Source organism: Heterodontus francisci, chromosome 23, assembly GCF_036365525.1.
Source record: "Heterodontus francisci isolate sHetFra1 chromosome 23, sHetFra1.hap1, whole genome shotgun sequence".
Classification (NCBI taxonomy): Eukaryota; Metazoa; Chordata; class Chondrichthyes; order Heterodontiformes; family Heterodontidae; genus Heterodontus; species Heterodontus francisci.
This window is the reverse complement of record NC_090393.1, coordinates 3916692-3937639: the sequence shown is the minus strand read 5'-3', so window position 1 is coordinate 3937639 and position 20948 is coordinate 3916692. Positions and strand designations below refer to the sequence as shown.

The 20948-nt window shown below is 44.7% G+C and overlaps 1 protein-coding gene across 1 annotated transcript in view; it reads right to left on the bottom strand.

Annotated features, from left to right (window-relative positions):
• piwil1 (piwi-like RNA-mediated gene silencing 1) overlaps positions 1 to 15099 on the bottom strand; it is a 76092-nt gene extending 60993 nt beyond the window's left edge. Inside the window, exons 1-4 of the mRNA XM_068054583.1 lie at positions 14963 to 15099; positions 10994 to 11094; positions 3162 to 3270; positions 2152 to 2280 (exon numbers count right to left, since the gene is read on the bottom strand). Coding sequence (XP_067910684.1) covers positions 2152 to 2280; positions 3162 to 3270; positions 10994 to 11074 — 319 coding nt within the window. The 5' untranslated portion in view covers positions 11075 to 11094; positions 14963 to 15099. The remainder of the gene's footprint in view (positions 1 to 2151; positions 2281 to 3161; positions 3271 to 10993; positions 11095 to 14962) is intronic.
• Positions 15100 to 20948: the final 5849 nt, after the last annotated feature.

The following is a 20948-nucleotide window of genomic DNA, read 5'->3' as shown; positions in this document are numbered from 1 at the left end:
GCTAGTAAAAGCAGAAGTTATTCAAAAAGATGGTGCTAAAGTTAGAGGAATCTAAGGGAAACTAAAGAGACTCTATTATTATCCAAAATTCTATGCAAAGGAAAACTGTCTCAATAATGGAGAGCAGGAAATGTTACTTTCCTTCAAAAAAAAAGGATACCAAGGAGACTAATGGCAAAGATCACAGTGCATGGAAATTAGGGGAATATACTGCATGGACAGGAAATGGCTGGAGGGCAGCGTAAAAACCGAGGTTAAACAGAAGTTTGGAAGGATAGAGCAATTGGTGTTGCAGAGGTCAATGTTGGGGTCTTTCTGATTTAGCCATGAACAAGTAAGTGATCTGAATATAGGAATCGAGGACCAATAGTGAAATTTGCTGATGTAGCGGAATTTGGAAGACTGCAGGACATAGCAGGATAATCTGACAGGTGGCAGCTGCCATTCAATATAGAAAAATAAGCAAAATTTCTTGCAATAGGGAAATAATACAAAAACAGAATGGAGTAGAGGGACTGTGGTTTTCACAAGGTGGGAGCATGAGTAGATAAGGACATAAAAAAAGTGCACAATTCTTGGTTTTGTATCAAGAGGCATAAAATATAAAAGCAAAGAGTTAATTTCAACACATAGAAGACTTGGGGCACAATTAGAGTACTCTGCAACTTTGGGCACCCCGACAAGAGTACAAAAGGTTATAATACGACAGATATTGTGACTGCTTCCACTTGTCAATGAGATGATCACAAGAGAACACAAGGATTGGAAAAAAATCTTTACATAGAGAATCGTCAGATGTTGGGAATTCTCTGCCCCAAACCATTACTGAATTGATCGTGCTTGAAAAATAGGGCAAGATGATTGAGCAAGGGTGGAATTAAACTAGCTGGTCTAGACTTAAAATCAGCACAGACTTGCTGTGCCAAAAGACAAGATTCTGTGCAATAACAGTTTATGATTCTAAAGAGCCCCAAATCAATCTCAATGCTAGCCTTTTAATGCCTATGAAATAACTAAAAACTGTTGCTCTATCTACCTTGTGGTGTAATCTCACCTACTGGTCACAAAAGCCTCAGTACACCTCATTATTTTAGCCAGATTATACTGGGCATTCGCACTTTTCCCAAAACCAAGTGTTATTGCAGTTGTGCTCATGGCATGTACAGCAATACGGCATGAAGGTTTGGAGAAAACTGGAGAACTTAATGGCTTAACCAGTTAGCAAATTGTACTTATCTAATGGTCAGACGTGTAATGGTGCCACCAATGTATAATGATTCCTGGTTACCACACTGATCCAGTGTTACAATTGGAGCTACAAATTCACTAGTGACTTCACAATAGTGTCATTTGTATGGTATCAGCTGCTTGATCTGGCATTGTTGGTGTCAACTATAGCAATTTGAATAATGCACCAAAATTCAAGTAGAAGACAATTAAATTTTGTGTTACTGCAAAAGCCGTGCCATAGTAGTTAATGCGGCGCAGTGGTTAGCACCGCAGCCTCACAGCTCCAGCGACTCGGGTTCAGTTCTGGGTACTGCCTGTGCGGAGTTTGCAAGTTCTCCCTGTGACCGCGTGGGTTTTCGCCGGGTGCTCCGGTTTCCTCCCACAGCCAAAGAATTGAAGGTTGATAGGTAAATTGGCCATTGTAAATTGCCCCTAGTGTATCTAGTGTATGTAGGTGGTAGGAGAATGGTGGGGATGTGGTAGAAAATATGGGGTTAATGTAGGATTAGTATAAATGGGTGGCTGTTGGTCAGCACAGACTCGGTGGGCCGAAGGACCTGTTTCAATGCTGTACCTCTAAATAAAAATAAATAAGAGTGGCTTTTAAAAAAGCCTTTAAAAGCTGAAAAGGTGAGGGATAGGAGACAAAGCCAATATGTAAAAACATAGTAAAGTGAGCAACTTAGAGAAAGTGAAATGGACGAAGTAGCAGTGAAATGAGAGGAAACAAACATTAAAATTACTTTTGCACTCGTTTATCTAGAACAAGCAATTTGACCACTTGTTCATTCAAGTGAAAATAAATGGGCTCCAAGATAAAACTTTATGCTAACATACGATCTTAAAATTTGACAATAGAATGAGATCATCAATACAAGTAACCTCAAATGAAAACCTGAACTACGCCACACTAGGCCTTACCTGTTTTGGACTCCTTGACATGCTCCATTGCCTTCCTGGTGTTAACTCCAAGATCATGGAAGTCTCGCCGCCTTCCACCTCTTTCTGCCAATGACATCTCTTTAAATCCCGCAGACACCACCTCAACAACTGTCACATTTTCAGGAAACAAGAATAAATCATACAATGTAAAATCCACTGCAATAGAGCTACATTCATTTTACCAGTCTTGAGGAATTACAACAAGGTCCTGTCGCATATAGCTTCCATTTTCATTTGATGGTATTTAACAAACTAAACAACCGACAGCAACACTTGCAACCTTCAGTTACACAACCTCACCACAATTATGGACAAACAGAACATTAATTTTTAGATGTAATCACATGTACACTCCGCAAATTGGAAGAACACCCAACACAATTCATACGGCAGAACCATGTGATCAAGTGTTTTCTTGCACGACATGATGTTCAGGTATCAGTATGCACTTCTTTTCCAAACCCTGGAGTTTTTGAGAACAATGATAGCATAGGGCCTACTTTATTTGAAAGGGAAAAATCAGTGGAAGGAAATACAGTATTTGCTTTTTTTTTAAAAAAAAAAGCTCACACACCATGCATATTATCCAAAGCTAATAAAGTGCAAGGATTGAGAATACCAAGATTCAACATCTGGTACAAAAAAACTTGAACACCACCAATCCCTTAAATGGCTAATGCTCCAGATGAGACAATCAAGGATTGAATGGGCTATGCAATAATGCCAAGACAGGGGTTAGTAAGTCCCAATCAACCTAAAACCTACCAGCAAGTTTCTCAGATGTGGATTCATCATGCAACTATGACATTACACAGCTTTGGGTTTGAGCAAGGCATACTTGAGACCTCTGAACAGAAAATTTGGCACACAAGTAAATTTCATTTTCCATCCAAGTGATTACATAAATCACCTTTGTACAGTTCTTTATGCTAAGAGGTTATAAAAGCTTTTATAAGACCTAAAATAGACACATTTTAAGCAAGCCTCACCATCTTTGCGTCCCACTATTCCAGCAGGCCCTCTCTGTCGACCACGACCAAGTAGTTCAGGCTCCCCTGCACTGATGGGTCTTGTAGGAGCTGGTACTGCGGCAGCTGCCTACATTTCAAAATATAAGATAGTCCTGCATTTATTTCTGAAGCAATTAGCTTTATAGTCATAGTAACCCCACTGCCCCTTTCGATAGATGCTCATGATTGAAATTAGTTGCAAAAGTTTAGATACAGGTAGGAAAAATATCAAGTTAAAGAACTCAGTGAAGTTAGTCAATTCAACCATCCTTTCCATCACTAGCAAACTGTTAATCTCGGTGCCCCTTTATTTTCCTGTATACATGTATGCGCTTAAGACGAAGAAAAAATACAATTCGATGAACTCAAAAATGACAGTGACACAAGGAATCAGGAATCAGCCATTCGGCCCTGTTCTGCCATTCAGTGACATCATGGCTGATCTGTACCACAATTCTGTTTACCCACCTTTGCTCCATATCCATTGCCAATCAAAAATCTATTGATCTCAGTACTGAAAATTTCAAAAGACCCAGCATACACATCCATTTGGGAAGAGTGTTTCAGACTTCCACTACCCTTTGTAAGAAGTGCCTGATTCCACTCCTAATTGACCTAGCTCTAATTCTAAAAATATAACCATATTCCCACAACAGACAAAATGCTAACAGGGTTTTGAGCTGTAAGATAAAGACCTCAAAAAGATGCTACAAACAACCAAACTTAACAGATGACTAGTTTCGGTAATTTTTTTTCAATTGAACCTTTTAGCCCTGGTATAACTCTGGTGAAAATGAGCTATACCCCCCTCCAAGGCCTTTCCCAAAACGTGAGCGCAGTACAGATGGGGTCTGACCAAGGCTCTGTACAACCAAAGCATTACTTCCACACTTGTGTATTTCAATCCCCTTGATACACAAGCCAAAATGCCATTACACACCCTATGGGTGCAATTATACAAAATGGGCATGAGAACAGAAAGTGCCAGAAATATTCAGCAGTTATGACAGCATCTGCGGAGAGAAAACAGAGTTAACATTTCAGGTCTGTGACCATTCCTCAGAACTGGCAAAGGTTAGAAATATAAGCCTTTGAGCAAGTGAAAGGCTGGGGGTGGGGGTGGGGGGGGGGTTGCAGGGGAGATTAAATGACCATGCACATTCTTCCTTTGCTTATAACTGTCCAATTCCCTTTTGAATGCTTCAATTGAACCTGCCTCCACCACACTCAGGCAGCGCATTCCAGACTTTAACCACTCGCTGCGTGAAAAAGTTTTTCATGTCACTTTTGCTTCTCTTACCAAATACTTTAAATCTCTGCCCCCTCGTTCTTGATCCTTTCACTAGTGTCAGTTTCTCTCTAGCTGCTCTGTCCAGACCCCTCATGATTTTGAACACCTCCATCAAATCACCTCTCAGCCTTCTCTTCTCCAAGGAAAACAGTCCCAACTTCTCCAATCTATCTTCATACCTGAGGTTCCTCATCCCTGGAACCATTCTCATGTATCTTTTCTGTACTCTCTCCAATGCCTTCATGTATTTCTTAAAGTGTGGCGCCCAGAACTGGATGCAATACTCTAGCTGAGGCCAAACCAGTGTCTTCTACAAGTTCAACATAACCTCCTTGCTCTTGTACTCTATGCCCCTATTAATAAAGCCCAGAATACTGTATGCTTTATTAACTGCTCTCTCAACCTATCCTGCCACCTTCAATGCATATATACACCTAGGTCCCTCTGCTCCTGGACTCCCTTTAGAATAGTACCCTTTATTTTATATTATCTCTCCATGTTCTTCCTACCAAAATGAATCACTTCACATTTCTCTATTGAACTTCATCTGCCTCCTCTGCCCATTCCACCAACTTGTCTATGTCCTTTTGGAGTTCTACGCTATTCTCCTCACAGTTCACAATGCTTCCAAGTTTCGTATCATCTGCAAACTTTGAAATTGTGCCCTGTACACCAAGGTCTAGGTCATTAATATACATCAGGAAAAGCAAGGGTCCCAACACTGAACCCTGGGGAACTCCACTACAGACCTTCCTCCAGTCCAAAAAACATCCATTAACCGCTACACTTCGTTCCCTGTCACTCAGCCAATTCCATATCCATGTTGCTACCATCCCTTTTATTCCATAAGCTGTAAGTTTGCTCACAAGTCTGCTGTGTGGCACTTTATCAAAAGCTTTTTGAAAGTCCACATACACATCAACAGCATTGCCCTCATCAACCCTCTGTTACCTCCTCGGAAAACTCCAGCAAGTTATTGAAACATGATTTTCCCTTAGGAAATCCATGTTGGCTTTCCTTAATTAACCTGCATTTGGCCATGTGACTATTAATTCTGTCCCGAATTATTTTTTCTAAAGTTTCCCTACCACCGAAAAACTGACTGGCCTGTAGTTGCTGGGCTTATCTTTACATCCTCTTTTGAACAAGGGTGCAACGTTTACAATTCTCCAGTCCTCTAGCACCACCAGAGTCTAAGGAAGACAGAAACATTATGGCCAGTGCCTCCGATTTCCACCCTCACTTCCCTCAGTATCCTTGGATGCATTTCATCCAGTCCTGGTTTTATCCAGTTTAAGTACAGGCAGCCTATCTAATACTTCCTGTTTATCAATTTTAAACCCTTCTAGTGTCTGAATCACCTCCTCTTTCACCATTGCCTGGGTTGCATCTTCTTTGGTAAAGACAAATGCAAAGTATTCATTCAATACCTCAGCTATGCCCTCTACCTCCATGTGTAAACTCCCTTTCGGGTCTCTAATTGGCCCCATTCCTCCTTTTACCACCCTTTTACTATTTATATGTCTATATGAAACTTTGGGATTTCCTTTAATGCTAGCTGCCAGTCTCTTTTCATGCTCTCTTTGCTTCTCTTATTTGCCTTTTCACTTCCCCTCTGGACCTTCTATATTCAATAGTATTTTCTACCTAGCATCCGTCATAAGCACACTTATTCTTTATTTTAATCTCTACCTCTTTTGTCATCCAGGGAGCTCTGGATTTGTTTGCCCTACCTTTTCCCTTCGAGGGAACACACCTTGGCTGTGTCCGAACTCTTCTTTGAAGGTAGCCCATTGTTCAGCTACTGGTTTTCCGGCCAACTTTTGACTCCAATTTATTCACCCCAGCTCCATTCTTACCCCAATGAAGTTGGCTTTCCCCCAGTTAATTATTCTTACTCTGGAAGCTCAGGGTCATGCTGCGGACTGACCAAAGGTGTTCTGCAAAGCGGTCACCCAATCTGCATTTGGTTTCGCCAATGTAAAGGTGAGCAGCAAATACAGTATACTAAATTGAAAGAAATACAAGGAAATTGCTGCTTCACATGGAAGGAGTGCATGTTTGGGGCTTTGGATGATGGAGAGAGGAGGCAAAAGGGCAGGCATTTCACCTCCTGTGCTTGCACGTGAAGGTGCTGTGGGAAAAGACAAGGTGTCGGGAATGATGGAGCAGTGGACCAGGGTGTCACAGAGGGAATGGTCCCTTCAGAATGCTGACAAGGGAGGCAGCTGGGCACTGCAGTGGTACTAATCGCTAGACCAGTAACACTTAGATCAAGTGAGAAACAAGTGTAGGTTTTAGCATCAGTTCACAATCAGAGCAAGACTAACCAAGGAGACACCGCAGAGCCTTATTCAAGGTCAACTCCCCATCTTTTCCTACATACATACTGCAACCATATCTAATCGAGAGAGTGTCAGCCTTGGCTCAGGGGTTGCACTCTCGCCAGTCATAACGTTGTGGATTCAAGCCCCACTTGAGATTTGCACACTGAGTGCACCCTGTATTGTCAGAAGTGCAGTTTTTTGGCTGAGATGTTAAACTGACAGTCAATCTGCCCTTTCACATGGAGTAAAAGAACCCATGATAACAGGAGTGTTCTCCCAGTGACGTGGGGCAATGTTTACCAATGATCACTACTAAAAATTAGCTGGTCATTATCATTGCAGTTTGTGGGAACTTGCTATGCGCAAATTAGCTGAATTTCCCTGCATTACAACAGCAGCTACACTACAAATTTACTTTATCGGCTGTAAAAGAGGGGTTTTATTTATTTTATTTTTATTTAGAGATACAGCACTGAAACAGGCCCTTCGGCCCACCGAGTCTGTGCCGACCAACAACCACCCATTTATACTAACCCTACAGTAATCCCATATTCCCCATCACCTCCCTACACTAGGGGCAATTTACAACGTCCAATTTACCTATTACCTGCAAGTCTTTTGGATGTGGGAGGAAACTGGAGCACCCGGTGAAAACCCACGCAGACACAGGGAGAACTTGCAAACTCCGCACAGGCAGTACCCAGAATAGAACCTGGGTCCCTGGAGCGGTGAGGCTGCGGTGTTAACCACTGCGCCGCCCATAAAAGGTCATGAAAGACAGTAGTTTGACCACACCATGAAGAGCACAAAATGCCTATGTGGCAAGGAATATACTATTTCAAAAATTTCCAAATATCCCCAAAATGTGGCATATAAACTAAGTCAGGAATTTAAAATAATTTCACCAGCCCCTACACAAGGGGTCACTGCAGTGTTAAAGAATTTAAAATGCCAATGTATCAAAGATGATAATTAGTTAAGGGCAGGGGATTACTTTGTTGCAGCAGTTTGATTACAGGGCTCTACAGGAAGTCAGCCATGAATTGATCAGGGCTTGAAACTTCCATTCAGTTCTCTCCAAGCTGCAACAATACTGAATCAATCAGGGAATGTATTTCATTACTTAAACCTGCCTAAATTAATGGCTCCTTGAACTAACTCCAGGATATAATACACAAAGCCTCATAATACAGTAAAGGCTACATTCGACCCAAGAACTGGTAGAACCTCAAACTATAAAGTATGAAATTCTGGCAATCCCAGGTAAAAACCCTGAGGAGATTTAACAATAGAGCAACAAAGCAAAATACTGCAGATGCTGGAAATTTGAAATAAAAACAAAATATGCTAGAAACACTCAGCAGGTCAGGCAGCATCTGCGGATAGAAAAACAAAAGTTAACGTTTCAGATCCATGACCTTTCATCAAAACTGTTGAAAGGTCATTGATTGAAATGCTAACATCCTATGAAGCACTGAAAAGGTTAGGATTGCTTTTGTCTCTCTGGGATCATAGCTAGCAGACCTGGTTTGAAGAAACTGGAGAGCGCATGACAAAATAAGCACAAGGAGGGCCTAAGTTTGGGGAAAAAGATGGCGTTACCAGACTGGTGTAAAAGACCAAATGAAAGGCAGTACCTTTCAGCCTCACCCCAGAAGATGTTCTGCTACAGTCCATCAGTCAGAGGAATTGCAGACAAATAAACCATGCAAGTACAATATAAAAATTTCAGGAAAAAAAAGCTTTCAACACAAAAAAAACCTGTGAAGTTGAGTAACTTGAAAAACAGGGAAATCAAGCCACAAGAATACAGCTGTAAAATGGGGGAACATCTTCATACCACACTAGTTATTTGACTATTGGTGGAAGCGATTTTAACAGAGATTAACTATAACAATGATAGGAATATTGAAGACAGTATTCAAGCACAAAAAACCCAATAAGACTTTATGGAAATTGTTCAATTACCAAATGTTTAAAGCAAGAACAATGGTCCAAAGATCAGCATGTACAAAGCAAAGTAGAACAGATCCAAATTAAAAACAGCTTGCTAAAACAGATTAATGAATAAGTTATAAAAGCCATCTTAATTGAAAATACTGCATTTTAATTATTAATACCTTTTAGAAGTTAATTTTTAGAAATAAACTTTCCATGATTCTATCCCATTTAAAAAAGGTGCCTGGAGGTGCACCTGTAGTGCCGTAATCTACAGGGCTACAGACCAAATGCTGGAAAGTGGGATTAGGCTGGGTGGCTTTTTTTTTTAAACTGGCTGGCACATTCACAAATGGGCCAAGTGGCCTCTTTCTGTGCTGTAAATTTTGATTCCATGAATTGGTTTTAATTTTTGTAATAGGTGACTCAGTTGGTAGGACTCTGCGTCCAAAACAGATAGTTGGGGGTTCAAATTCCACTCCAGAACTGAGCACAAAACCAAGGCTGACACGCCAATGCATTACTGAGGGAGTGCTGCTCTGTCGGGGGTGCTGTCTTTTGGATGAGATGTTAAACCGAGGCCCCGTCTGCCCCCTCAGGTGGGCATAAAAGATCCTACAGTACTATTTTGGGGAGGAGCAGGGAGTTCTCCCCAGTGTCTTGGCCAATATTTATCCCTCAATCAACATCACAAAAACAGATATCGGGTCATGATCATATTGCTGTTTGTCGAAGCTTGCTGTGTGCAAATTAGCTGTCACGTTTTTCTACATTACAATAATGACTACATTTCAAAAGTATTTCATTGGCTATAAAGCTTTTGAGACATCCTGTGGTCGTGAAAAGCACTATATAAATGCAAGCTTTATTTTTAATACAAATTTATACCAAGGAGCTGTTACACATATACTTTTTTATTAATGAATACTGCTTATCAGAAGCTGAGAGAGCAGTTATGATGCTTAGTTTAGACATTATTTAGATCAGATAATTACACCATTTTAAAAAAAAGTCTTGTAAATGAAAATCATCTTCATAGATGAATGCCAGTATTTTAGTCTAAAGGCCTGATACCCGACCCGAACCAGATGGGACCTGACAACGTGTCGGGTTCGGGTCGCTCTTCCAGGTCCGGCTTTCGGGGTTGGGCACACACAGCAAGTAGTTTAAAAGTAAAAAACCTACCTGAGCTGGGAGTCCAGGACGTTAAAGAAGGAAACTCCGAGTCTGCGCAGTGAGCGTCTCTATGACGTCATCAGGCTCATGCTGCAGCTTCTTGAAAATTGGGAGTCGCAAGGTAGGTAAAGGTACATTCCGGTGATTGGGTCGGGCTCAGGTCGGGTTGGGCACGGGAAAAAAATGGAGGGACTTGGGCCAGGTCGGGCTCGGGTCCGATGTGGTTCGGGTCTGTTTTTTTTTTATTCGTGACCTGAGCAGGCCTTTACTTTAGCCAACTTACATTCGAATCATTGACCCAGCTTCTACAGTTGTAATGACAGTGAATGCTGCTCAAGTCCTCAGATGGAAATCTTAAAAGTCATTTGATTTGACATGAACCTCCACTTTTTAAACACTATTAGTCTTGCTGAAAAAAACACCTGAAAAAGTTATGCCTTGTCGAATGTGTAACTGAACTTTTAATGACATACTAGCTTCATAATTCTGCTGACCTCCCTCTCCAGCCCTGAAAAACTAATTTTATATGAGATGTCAAATTTCTCCATTGTGACAAACTCTATAAAAAAGCTTATTTGAAAAATCTATAGTTTTGATATCTCAGCTTCTACCTTAATTACCACGTTCATGCCCCAACCTTTATTTCATGCTCTGTAAAATGATTAAAAAGAGAAGCATAATCAGTGATTTTTACTTCCTGGTTTGCCTGATTGGCTATTTAGCCTGCTTGATGTCATCACTGCTGCCAGAGATCCTCACAGCCAACACCGGAACAAAATGAACATTGTGAAAGGGCAAATCTGTGCCACTGTGATTGCTGGATCTTTGTGGGCAGCTTTCTTTCAGGTCAGCGGGGAGTGCGGTCACTTCATTGCTGACCACAAAATCCAGGGGTCATTACTTTTGGTGCAAGTGGCAAGTGTTCCAAATTAGTTTTTTTAATTAAAATATTTCTCAAAGAATTGGTTTGCCCTGGTAACAAGTGACAGCTGCCTCTGAGCAGTTTTACTATATGCACTGAGTAACACTTCATATTACACAGGTATCTAGACAAAAATCTAAAGTACAAAGTTACTTACCAGCCTTGGGGCAAGAGGCTGGGCACTTACTTCAGGAACACGGGCCCTCCCTCGAGCCCGAGAACGAGCTCTTCCACTCATTTTTATAAATTCCCAAACTTCTGAGGAGAAATAAAATCATGTAAACTCAAGCAATCACACTTCAGCCGAAAACGTACTGTACGAAATTCCCACAAATGCCAGCATTATATGCTTTTAGACAAAGATTTCAGAGACATAGCAATATCAATCACAGCTTTCCTGAAAGATGCTTCCTGATCAGCATGCATTACATGACAGGATGCCAGTGGGGGGAAGGGGGGGGAGGGAGGGGGTGGGAGGAAGAACCGACACAGCATGGAGTGGGCTTCGCCATCAGAAACTCTTTGCTCAGCATGATAGAGCCACCTTCGAATGGCTCGGAACATATACTGTCCATCCGACTGCTCACTGCCTCTGGCCCAGTACACCTACTCAGCATCTATGCACCAACAATCTACGCCTCACCTGAAGTTAAAGAGCAGTTCTACTAGAAACTCCATATTAGTAGCATTCCTAATACTGAACATTTGTTCCTACTGGGGGACTTTAACGCCAGGGTTGAGACCGACATTGCCCTCCTGCCTCGGGCGCTATGGCATTGGAAGGATGAATGAGAATGGAGAGACTCTGCTGGAGTTGTGTACCTATCACAACCTCTGCATCACCGACTTGTTCTTTCAAACTAAACCCTGTCACCAGTTTCATGGAGACAGCCAAGATCACGTCATTGGCACCAGCTGGACCTCATCGTCACAAGGCGAGCCTCGGTAAAGTGTTCAATTCACACACAGCTTCCACAGTGCAGACTGCGACACCGACCACTTCCTGCTGTGCAGCAAAGTTAGACTCAAACCAAAACCAAAGAAGTTACATCACTCAAAGCAGAATGGCCCCCCACGTATCAACACTAACAGAATTTCTTACCCACAGCTGTCACAAAAGTTTCTCAACTCGCTTGAAAAAGCCCTTCAAAACACTCCTGCAGGGAATGCAGAGACCAAGTGAGCCAACATCAGACACCATCTATGACTCAGCAATGACCACCTTCGGCAAATGTGAGAAGCAGAATGCAGAGTGGTTTCAATCTCACTTTGAAGAGATGGAACCAGTCATAGCCACGAAGCGCACTGCACTGCTGAACTACAAGAAAGCCCCCAGCGAGCTAACATCCTTAACACTTAAAGCCGCCAGAAGCACTGCGCGAACAGCCAGGCGCTGTGCAAACGACTACTGGCAACACCTATGCAGTCGGCCTCCGACACCAGAAACATCAGAGCAATGTATGACGGCATTAAGAGCGCTTTCAGGCCAACCATCAGATCGCCCCCCCCCTCAAGTCTAAATCAGGGGAAATGATCACTGACCGAAGCAAGCAAATAGACCGCTGGGTGGAGCACTACCTACACCTGTACTCCAGGGAAAAAGATGTCACTAATACCGCCCTCAACGCAGCGCAGTCTCTGCCAGTCATGGACGAGCTGGACGAACAGCCAACAAAATCGGAGCTCAGTAATGCCATTGATTCTGTAGCCAGCGGAAAAGCCCCTGGAAAGGACAGCATTACCCCTGAAATAATCAAGAGTGCCAAGCCTACTATACTTTCAGCACTCTACGAACTGCTTTGCCTGTGCTGGGATGAGGGAGCAGTACCACAGGACACGCACGATGCCAATATCATCACCCTCTACAAGAACGAGGGTGACTGCAACAACTACCGTGGAATCCCCCTGATCAGCATAGTGGGGAAAGTCTTTGCTCGAGTCATTTTAAAAACAGACTCCAGAAACTGGCTGACCGCGTCTACCCTGAGGCACAGTGCGGCTTTCGAGCAGAGATCCACTACTGATATGCTGTTCTCCCTTCGCCAGCTACAGGAGAAATGCCACGAACAGATGTCCTTTTACACTGCCTTCATAGACCTCACCAAAGCCTTTGACCTCGTCTGCAGCCGTGGTCTCTTCAAACTACTAGCAAAGATCGGATGTCCACCAAATCTACTAAGCATCATCACCTTGTTCCATGACAATATGAAAGGCACAATTTAGCATAACTGTGCATCATCCGACTCCTTTCCCATCCGGAGTGGTTTGAAACAGGGCTGTGTTCTCGCACCCTCACTGTTTGGGTGCTTCTTCTCACTGCTGCTCTCTCATGCGTTCAAGTCTTCCTCCACACAAGATCAGATGGCAGGTTGTTCAACCGTGCCAGTCTTAGAGCGAAGACCAAAGTACGAGAAGTCCTCATCAGGGAACTCCTCTATGCTGACGATGCTGCATTAACATCCCACACAGAAGAGTGTCTGCAAAGACTCGTCAACAGGCTTGCAGCTGCCTGCAACGAATCTGGCGTAACCATCAAGAAAACGATCATAGGACTGGAAGCTCCATCCATCAATATCGGTGACCACACTCTGGAAGTGGTTCAAGAGTTCACCTACCTGAGCTCAACCATTACCAGTAACCTGTCTCTCTATGCAGAAATCAACAAGCGCACAGGAAAGGCATCCGCTGCTATGTCCAGACTGGCCAAGAGGGTGTGGGAAAATGGAGCACTGACACGGAACACAAAAGTCCGCGTGTATCAAGCCTGTGTCCTCAGTACCTTGCTCTACAGCAGCGAGGCCTGGACAACGTATGTCAGCCAACAGCGATGTCTCAACGCATTCCATCTTCACTGTCTCCGGAGAATCCTTGCAATCAGGTAGCAGGTCTGTATCTCCAATGCTGAAGTCCTCGAGGCAGCCAACATCTCCAGCATGTACACCCGACTGAGCCAGCAGCGCTTGAGATGGCTTGGCCATGAGTCGCATGGAAGATGGCAGGATCCCCAAGGACATATTGCACAGCGAGCTCGTCACTGGTATCAGACCCACCAGCCGTCCATATCTCCGCTTTAAAGACATTTGCAAACACGACATGAAGTCTTGCAACAATGACCACAAGTCACGGGAGCCAGGTGCCAACAATTGCCGGAGCTGGCCAACAGTAATAAAAACAGGGCTGAACAGAGGCAAGTCGAAGAAACTCGGCAGTTGGCAGGAAAAGAGACAGCAGTGTAAGGAGAGAGCCAGCTGTGTAACAGCCCCAACAACCAACTTAATCTGCAGCGCCTGTGGAAGAGTCTGTCACTCTAGAATTGACCTTAATAGCCACTTGAGGCACTACGCCACAAACCACTGACCACCTCCAGGCGCTTACCCATTCATTGTCTCTCAAGACAAGGAAGCAAAAGGAAGGAACCGGCGAGGGGGAGGGCCAGTTTCTTGTGAGGAAAAGGGGGGGGGGGGAAGAGAAGGAAGGGCCAGTATCTTGTGGGGATGGGGGAGGGAGGCCCATTTTTGGGGGGATATGAAGGGGCCTGTTTCGAGGGGGGGTGAGGGGCCGGTTTCCCGGGGGTGCAGGGAGAGGACGGCCAGGTTTCGGAGGGGGGAGAAAGGGCTAGTTTTTTTGGGGGGGGGGGGGAAAGAGAGAAAGGGCTAGTTTTTTTTGGGGGGGGGGAGAAGGGGCCAGTTTTGGGTAGGGGGGAGAGGAGAGAGAAGGGGCCAGTTTTTGGGGGGGGGGGCAGAGAGAGAAGGGGCCAGTTTGGGGGGGTAAGAGAAGAGGAGGGGCCAGTTTTTTTTTGGGGGGGTGGAGGGAGAGAGAGAGAGAAGGGGCCAGTTTTTTTGGGGGGGGGTGGAGGGAGAGAGAGAAGGGGCCAGTTTTTTTTGGGGGGGGTGGAGGGAGAGAGAGAGAGAAGGGGCCAGTTTTTTTGGGGGGGGGGGGGTGGAGGGAGAGAGAGAGAGGAGGGGCCAGTTTGGGGGGGTAAGAGAAGAGGAGGGGCCAGTTTTTTGGGGGGGGGGGGGGTGGAGGGAGAGAGAGAGAGAAGGGGCCAGTTTTTTTGGGGGGGGGGCAAGAGCCCGACGGGTAGACCCCTCGGCGGGAACTCAATAAATCAACGACATAAACTTACAGCAAATGAATGCCAACAATCCCTTTGGCTCGGGTGCCTTTACCCCAACTCCAGATCAATTACATTTTTAACCAGTGTGAAGGTGCAATGAGCATTTCCCCAAAATCGGAGTGAGTGATTTGGATCTCCAACAACACAAACCCCCCCTCCTCCCGGAGCCGCCCCGCGCGGCTACTAACCGCCTTAACCCTCCCGACACAGGCACGCGCTCCCGCTGCATCACTGCCCTATCCCTCCGCGCCACCAACTTCAGTCCGAAAACCTCACCCTTGAAATGCCTTTTAGAGCACTGCTGGCGCTCCTAATCAATTTTCATCCCGCAAATGTGTTGTATTAGGCATAAATGTTTTTAATTTTATTTTTTTTAATCTAGATCTATTTGACACCTGGGTAAGTGGAAGGATTTTCTGTGGCGAGGGAGGGCGCAGTGCGGCTCTGACGGCTGTGCGCATGCTTAGTGGAAGCTGCCGGTGGGAAAAGGCGCGCGGATTTGAGCGCGCGGAAATTCAAAACTGCTGGAAATAAAAGAAGCAATAGTCTGGAGATTTCTTCGGGGGGGAGGATAAAAGGCTTCTTACTCTTATTTATTTGATCTCAAGCATATTTCTGTGAAAGAAAACGTTTCCTTCAGTTGCCAATATTGTTTCGAGCAGAAGTTGTCGGAGGCCAAACTCTTCTGAGCCAGGATTGCACCAGGAATTATGTCAAATGGTTGCACATTAGTAATTTTCCGATCTCGAAGAGGAGTATAATGACAGCAACAATTTTTATAGTGCCTTTAGAAAACATCGCAAGGCACTTCAAAGGACATTGGCAAACAAAATTTTAATTATGAGGAAAGATTGGATAGGCTTAGGATTGTTTAGTTTTGAACACAGGAGGCTGAGGGGAGGGGGGTGCGGTTCCCAATTTTAGTTTAGTTTAGAGATACAGCACTGAAACAGGCCCTTCGGCCCACCGAGTCTGTGCCGACCATCAACCACCCTTTAACTATATAAAATTGAGAGGTCTAGATAGAGTGCATAAGGAGGCCCCATACCCCTAAGTTGAGGGGGTCCAGAACCAGGGGCATAGATTTAGGGTAAAACGTGGTACGTTTAAAGGGGATTCGACAGGGAATTTTTTTATCCATAGAGTTATACAGCAACAGGCCCTTCGGCCCATTGTGTCTGTGCCGGCCATCAAGCACCTAACTCTTCTAATCCCATTTTCCCGCACTTGGCCCGTCGCCTTGAATGCTATGGCATCTAAATACTTCTTAAATGTTGTGAGGGTTCCTGCCTCTCTCACCTCTGCAGACAGTGCGTTCCAGATTCCAACCACCCTCTGGGTGAAAATTTTGTTCCTCAAATCCCCTCTAAACCTCCCGCCCCTTACCTTAAATCTATGCCCCCTGGTTATTGACACTTCTACTAAGGGAAAAAGTTTCTTCCTATCTAACCTGTCAATGCCCCTCATAATTTTGTATACTTCAATCATATCGCCCCTCAGCCTTCTCTGCTCTAAGGAAAACAACCCTAGCCTTTTTAGCCTCTCTTCATAGCTGAAATGCTCCAGCCCAGGCAACATCCTGGTGAATCTCATCTGCACCCTCTCCATTGCAATCACATCCTTCCTATAGTTTGGCGACCAGAACTGTACACAGTACTCCAGCTGTGGCTTAACTAGCGTTTTTACAGCTCCATCATAACCTCCCTGCTCTTATATTCTATGCCTCGGCTAATAAAGGCAAGTCTCCCATATGCCTTCCTAACCACCTTATCTACCTGCGCTGCTGCCTTCAGTGATCTATGGACAAGTGCACCAAGGTCCCTCTGACCTTCTGTACTTCCTAGGGTCCTACCATCCATTGTATATTCCCTTGCCTTGGTAGTCCTCCCAAAATGCATCACTTCACACTTCTCAGGATTAAATTCCATTTGCCACTGCTCTGCCCATCTTACCAGCCCATCCATATTGTCCTGTAATCTAAGGCTTTCTTCCTCACTATTTACAACACCACCAATTTTCGTGACATCTGCAAACTTACTGATCATACCTCCTATATTCATGTCTAAATCATTAATGTACACTACAAACAGCAAGGGACCCAGCACCGATCCCTGTGGTACACCACTGGTCACAGGCTTCCACTAGCAAAAGCAACCCTCGACCATTACCCTCTGCCTCCTGCCACTAAGCCAATTTTGGATCCAATTTGCCAAATTGCCCTGGATTGCGTGGGCTCTTCTTAACCAATCTCCCATGCAGGACCTTATCAAAAGCCTTACTGAAGTCCATGTAGACTACATCAAATGCTTTACCCTCATCTACACATTTAGTCACCGCCTCAAAAAATTCAATCAAGTTAGTTAGACACAATCTCCCCCTGACAAAGCCATGCTGACTATCCCTGATTAATCCCTGCCTCTCCAAGTGGAGATTAATCCTGTCCCTCAGAATTTTTTCCAATTGTTTCCCAACCATTGATGTTAGACTCACCGGCTTGTAATTACCTGGTTTATCCCTGATATCCTTCTTGAATAATGGTACCACATTCGCTGTCCTCCAATCCAGTGGTACCTCTTCTGTGGCCAGAGAAGATTTGAAAATTTGTGTCAGAGCCCCTGCAATCTCCTCCCTTGCCTCACATAGCAGCCCGGGATACATCTCATCTGCGCCTGGGGATTTATCCACTTTTAAGCCCGCTAAAACTTCCTTTCAATGCTAATATGTTCAAGCATATCGCAATCCCCCTCCCTGATCTCTACACCGTCATCGTCCTTCTCCGTAGTGAAGGCACATGAAAAGTAATCATTTAAAACCTCACCTATGTCCTCCGGTTCCACAAACAGATTGTCGCTTTGGTCTGTAATCTTTCCCTGGTTATCCTCTTGCCCTTAATATATTTTATTTATTGATACAGCACTGAAACAGGCCCTTCGGCCCACCGAGTTTGTGCCAACCATCAACCACCCATTTATACTAATCCGACATTAATCCCATATTCCTACCACATCCCCACCTTCCCTCAATTCCCCTACCACCTACCTATACTAGGGGCAATTTATAATGGCCAATTTACCTATCAACCTGCAAGTCTTTGGCTGTGGGAGGAAACCGGAGCACCCGGCGAAAACCCACGCAGTCACAGGGAGAACTTGCAAACTCCGCACAGGCAGTACCCAGAATTGAACCCGGGTCGCTGGAGCTGTGAGGCTGCAGTGCTAACCACTGCGCCACTATGCTGCCCCTTATAAAACGCCTTAGGACTTTTCTTTATCTTGCCCGCCAGTGTTTTTTCATGACCCCTCTTTGCTTTCCTAATTACCTTTTTAAGTAACCCCCCTACACTTTCTATACTAAAGGTGGTGGGGATTTGGAACTCACAGCCTGAAAGGGTGGTTGAGGCAGAAACCCTCATAGCATTTAAAAAGTACTTGGACATGCACTTGAAGTGCTGTTACTACAAGGCTACGGATCAAGAGATAGAAAGTGGGATTAGGCTGGACGGAAATGTATTCCTGACATGATGGGCCGAATGGCCTCCTTCCAAAGGAACACAGGATTTAAGAGCAGGAGTAGGCCATTTGGCCCTTTGAGCCTGCTCTGCCATTCGATAAGATCATGGCTGATGAGGTTGTTGTCTCAACTCTATTTTCCTGTCTGCCCTCCATAACCCTTGACTCCTTTGTCGATCAAAAGTCTGTGCTATAAATTTCTGTGATTCTATCATCGACACGGAGATGTTGGGACAGGTGACCAAAAGCTTGATCAGAGATAGGTTTTGAGGAGCATCTTAAAGAGAGAGATGGAGAGGTTCAGAGAGGGAATTTCAGAACTTAGGGCCCAGGCAGCTGAAGGCATGGCTGCCAGTGGTGGAGCAAGCACAGTGGGTGATGGATGAAGAGCACTTGATGCAAGTTAGGGCACAGGCAATAGAGTTTTAAATGAGCTCAAGTTTATGAAGGGTGGAAAATGGGAGGACGTCCAGATGAGCATTGGAATAGTTGATTCTAAGGGGTAGGAAAGGCATGGATCAGGGGTTCAGCGGCAGATAAGCTGAGGCAGAGGTGGAGACAGAGGTTCTAGAGGTGAAAGTAGGTGGTGATGCAGAGGATATGTGGCCAGAAACGCAGCTCAGGATCAAATACAGTGCCATGGTTGCAACAGTCTGGCTCAGGCTTAGGGGAGGTGGTGGCGTAGTGGTATCATCACTGGACTAGTAACCCAGAGACCCAGGGTATTGATCTGGAGACATGGGTTCGAATCCCACCACAGCAGAAGGTAGAATTTGAATTTAATTAATAAATCTGGAATTAAAAGCTCATCTAATGATGACCATGAAACCATTGTTGTAAAAACCCATCTGATTCACTAATGTCCTTTAGGGAAAGAAATCTGCTGTCCTTACCTGGTCTGGCCGACATGTGACTCCAGACCCACAGCAATGTGGTTAACTCTTTCATGCCCTCTGAAATTGCCCAGCAAGCCGCTCAGTTGTACCTAACCGCTACGAAGTCAGTAAAAAGGAATGAAACCGGACAGACCACCGGCATTGACCAGGCACCGGAAACGACAACGGCAAACCCAGCCCTGTCGATCCTGCAAAGTCCTCCTTACTAATATCTGGGGGCTTGTGCCAAAGTTGAGAGAGCTGTCCCACAGACTAGTCAAGCAACAGCCTGACATAGTCATACTCACAGAATCATACCTTATAGACAATGTCCCAGACACTGCAATCACTATCCCCGGGTACGTCCTGTCCCACTGGCAGGACAGACCCAGCAGAGGTGACACAGTGGTATACAGTAGGGAGGGAGTTGCCCTGGGAGTCCTCAACATCAACTCTGGACCCCATGAAGTCTCATGGCATCAGGTCAAACATGGGCAAGGTAACCTCCTACTGATTACCACCTACCGCCCTCCCTCAGCTGATGAGTCAGTACTCCTCCATGTTGAACACCAATTGGAAGAAACACTGAGGGTGGCAAGGGCATAGAATGTACTCTGGGTGGGGGACTTCAATGTCCCTCACCAAGAGTGGCTTGCTATTGACTGAGCTGGCCGAGTCCTAAAGGACATAGTTGCTGCACCAGGTCTGAGGCAGGTGGTGGGGGAACCAACAAGACGGAAAAACCCACTTGACCTCATCCTCACCAAATACCTGTCGCAAATGCATCTCTCCATGACAGTATTGGTAGGAGTGACAACTGCACAGTCCTTGTGGAGACAAAGTCTCATCTTCACGTTGAGGATACCCACCATTATGTTGTGTGGGTCTACCACCATGCTAAATGGGGCAGCTTTCGAACAGATCTAGTAACTCAAACCTGGCCATCAGCAGCAGCAGAATTGTATTCAACCACAATCTGTAACCTCATGGCCCGGCATATCCCCCATTGACCATTACCATCAAGCTGAGAAACCGACCCTGGTTCAATGAGGAGTGCAGGAGGGCATGCCAGGAGCAGAACCAAGCACACCAAAAAATGAGGTGTCAGTCTAGTGAAGCTACAATACAGGACTACTTACATGCCAAACAGCAGAAGCAGTTTGTAATAGACAGGAATAAAAACAAGAAATGCTGGAACCACTCAGCAGGTCTGGCAGCATCTGTGGAAAGTGAAGCAGAGTTAACGTTTCGGGTCAGTGACCCTTCTTCGGAACTGACAAATATTAAAAATGTCACAGGTTATAAGCAAGTGAGGCGGGGGTGGGGCAAGAGATAACAAAGGAGAAGGTGCAGATTGGACAAGGCCACATAGCTGACCAAAAGGATGGAACAAAGGCAAACAATATGTTAATGGTGTGTTGAAAGACAAAGCATTAGTACAGATTAGGTGTTAACAGACTGAATATTGAACAGCAGCAAGTGCAAACATGAAAAAAAACAGTGGGTAAGCAAACTGTAAAGTGCTTTAGGACACCCTGAGGTCTTTACCATATAAATGCAAATCTTTAATTAAAGTAAATTTAATTTTATGTGATGATGTGTGAATGGGAC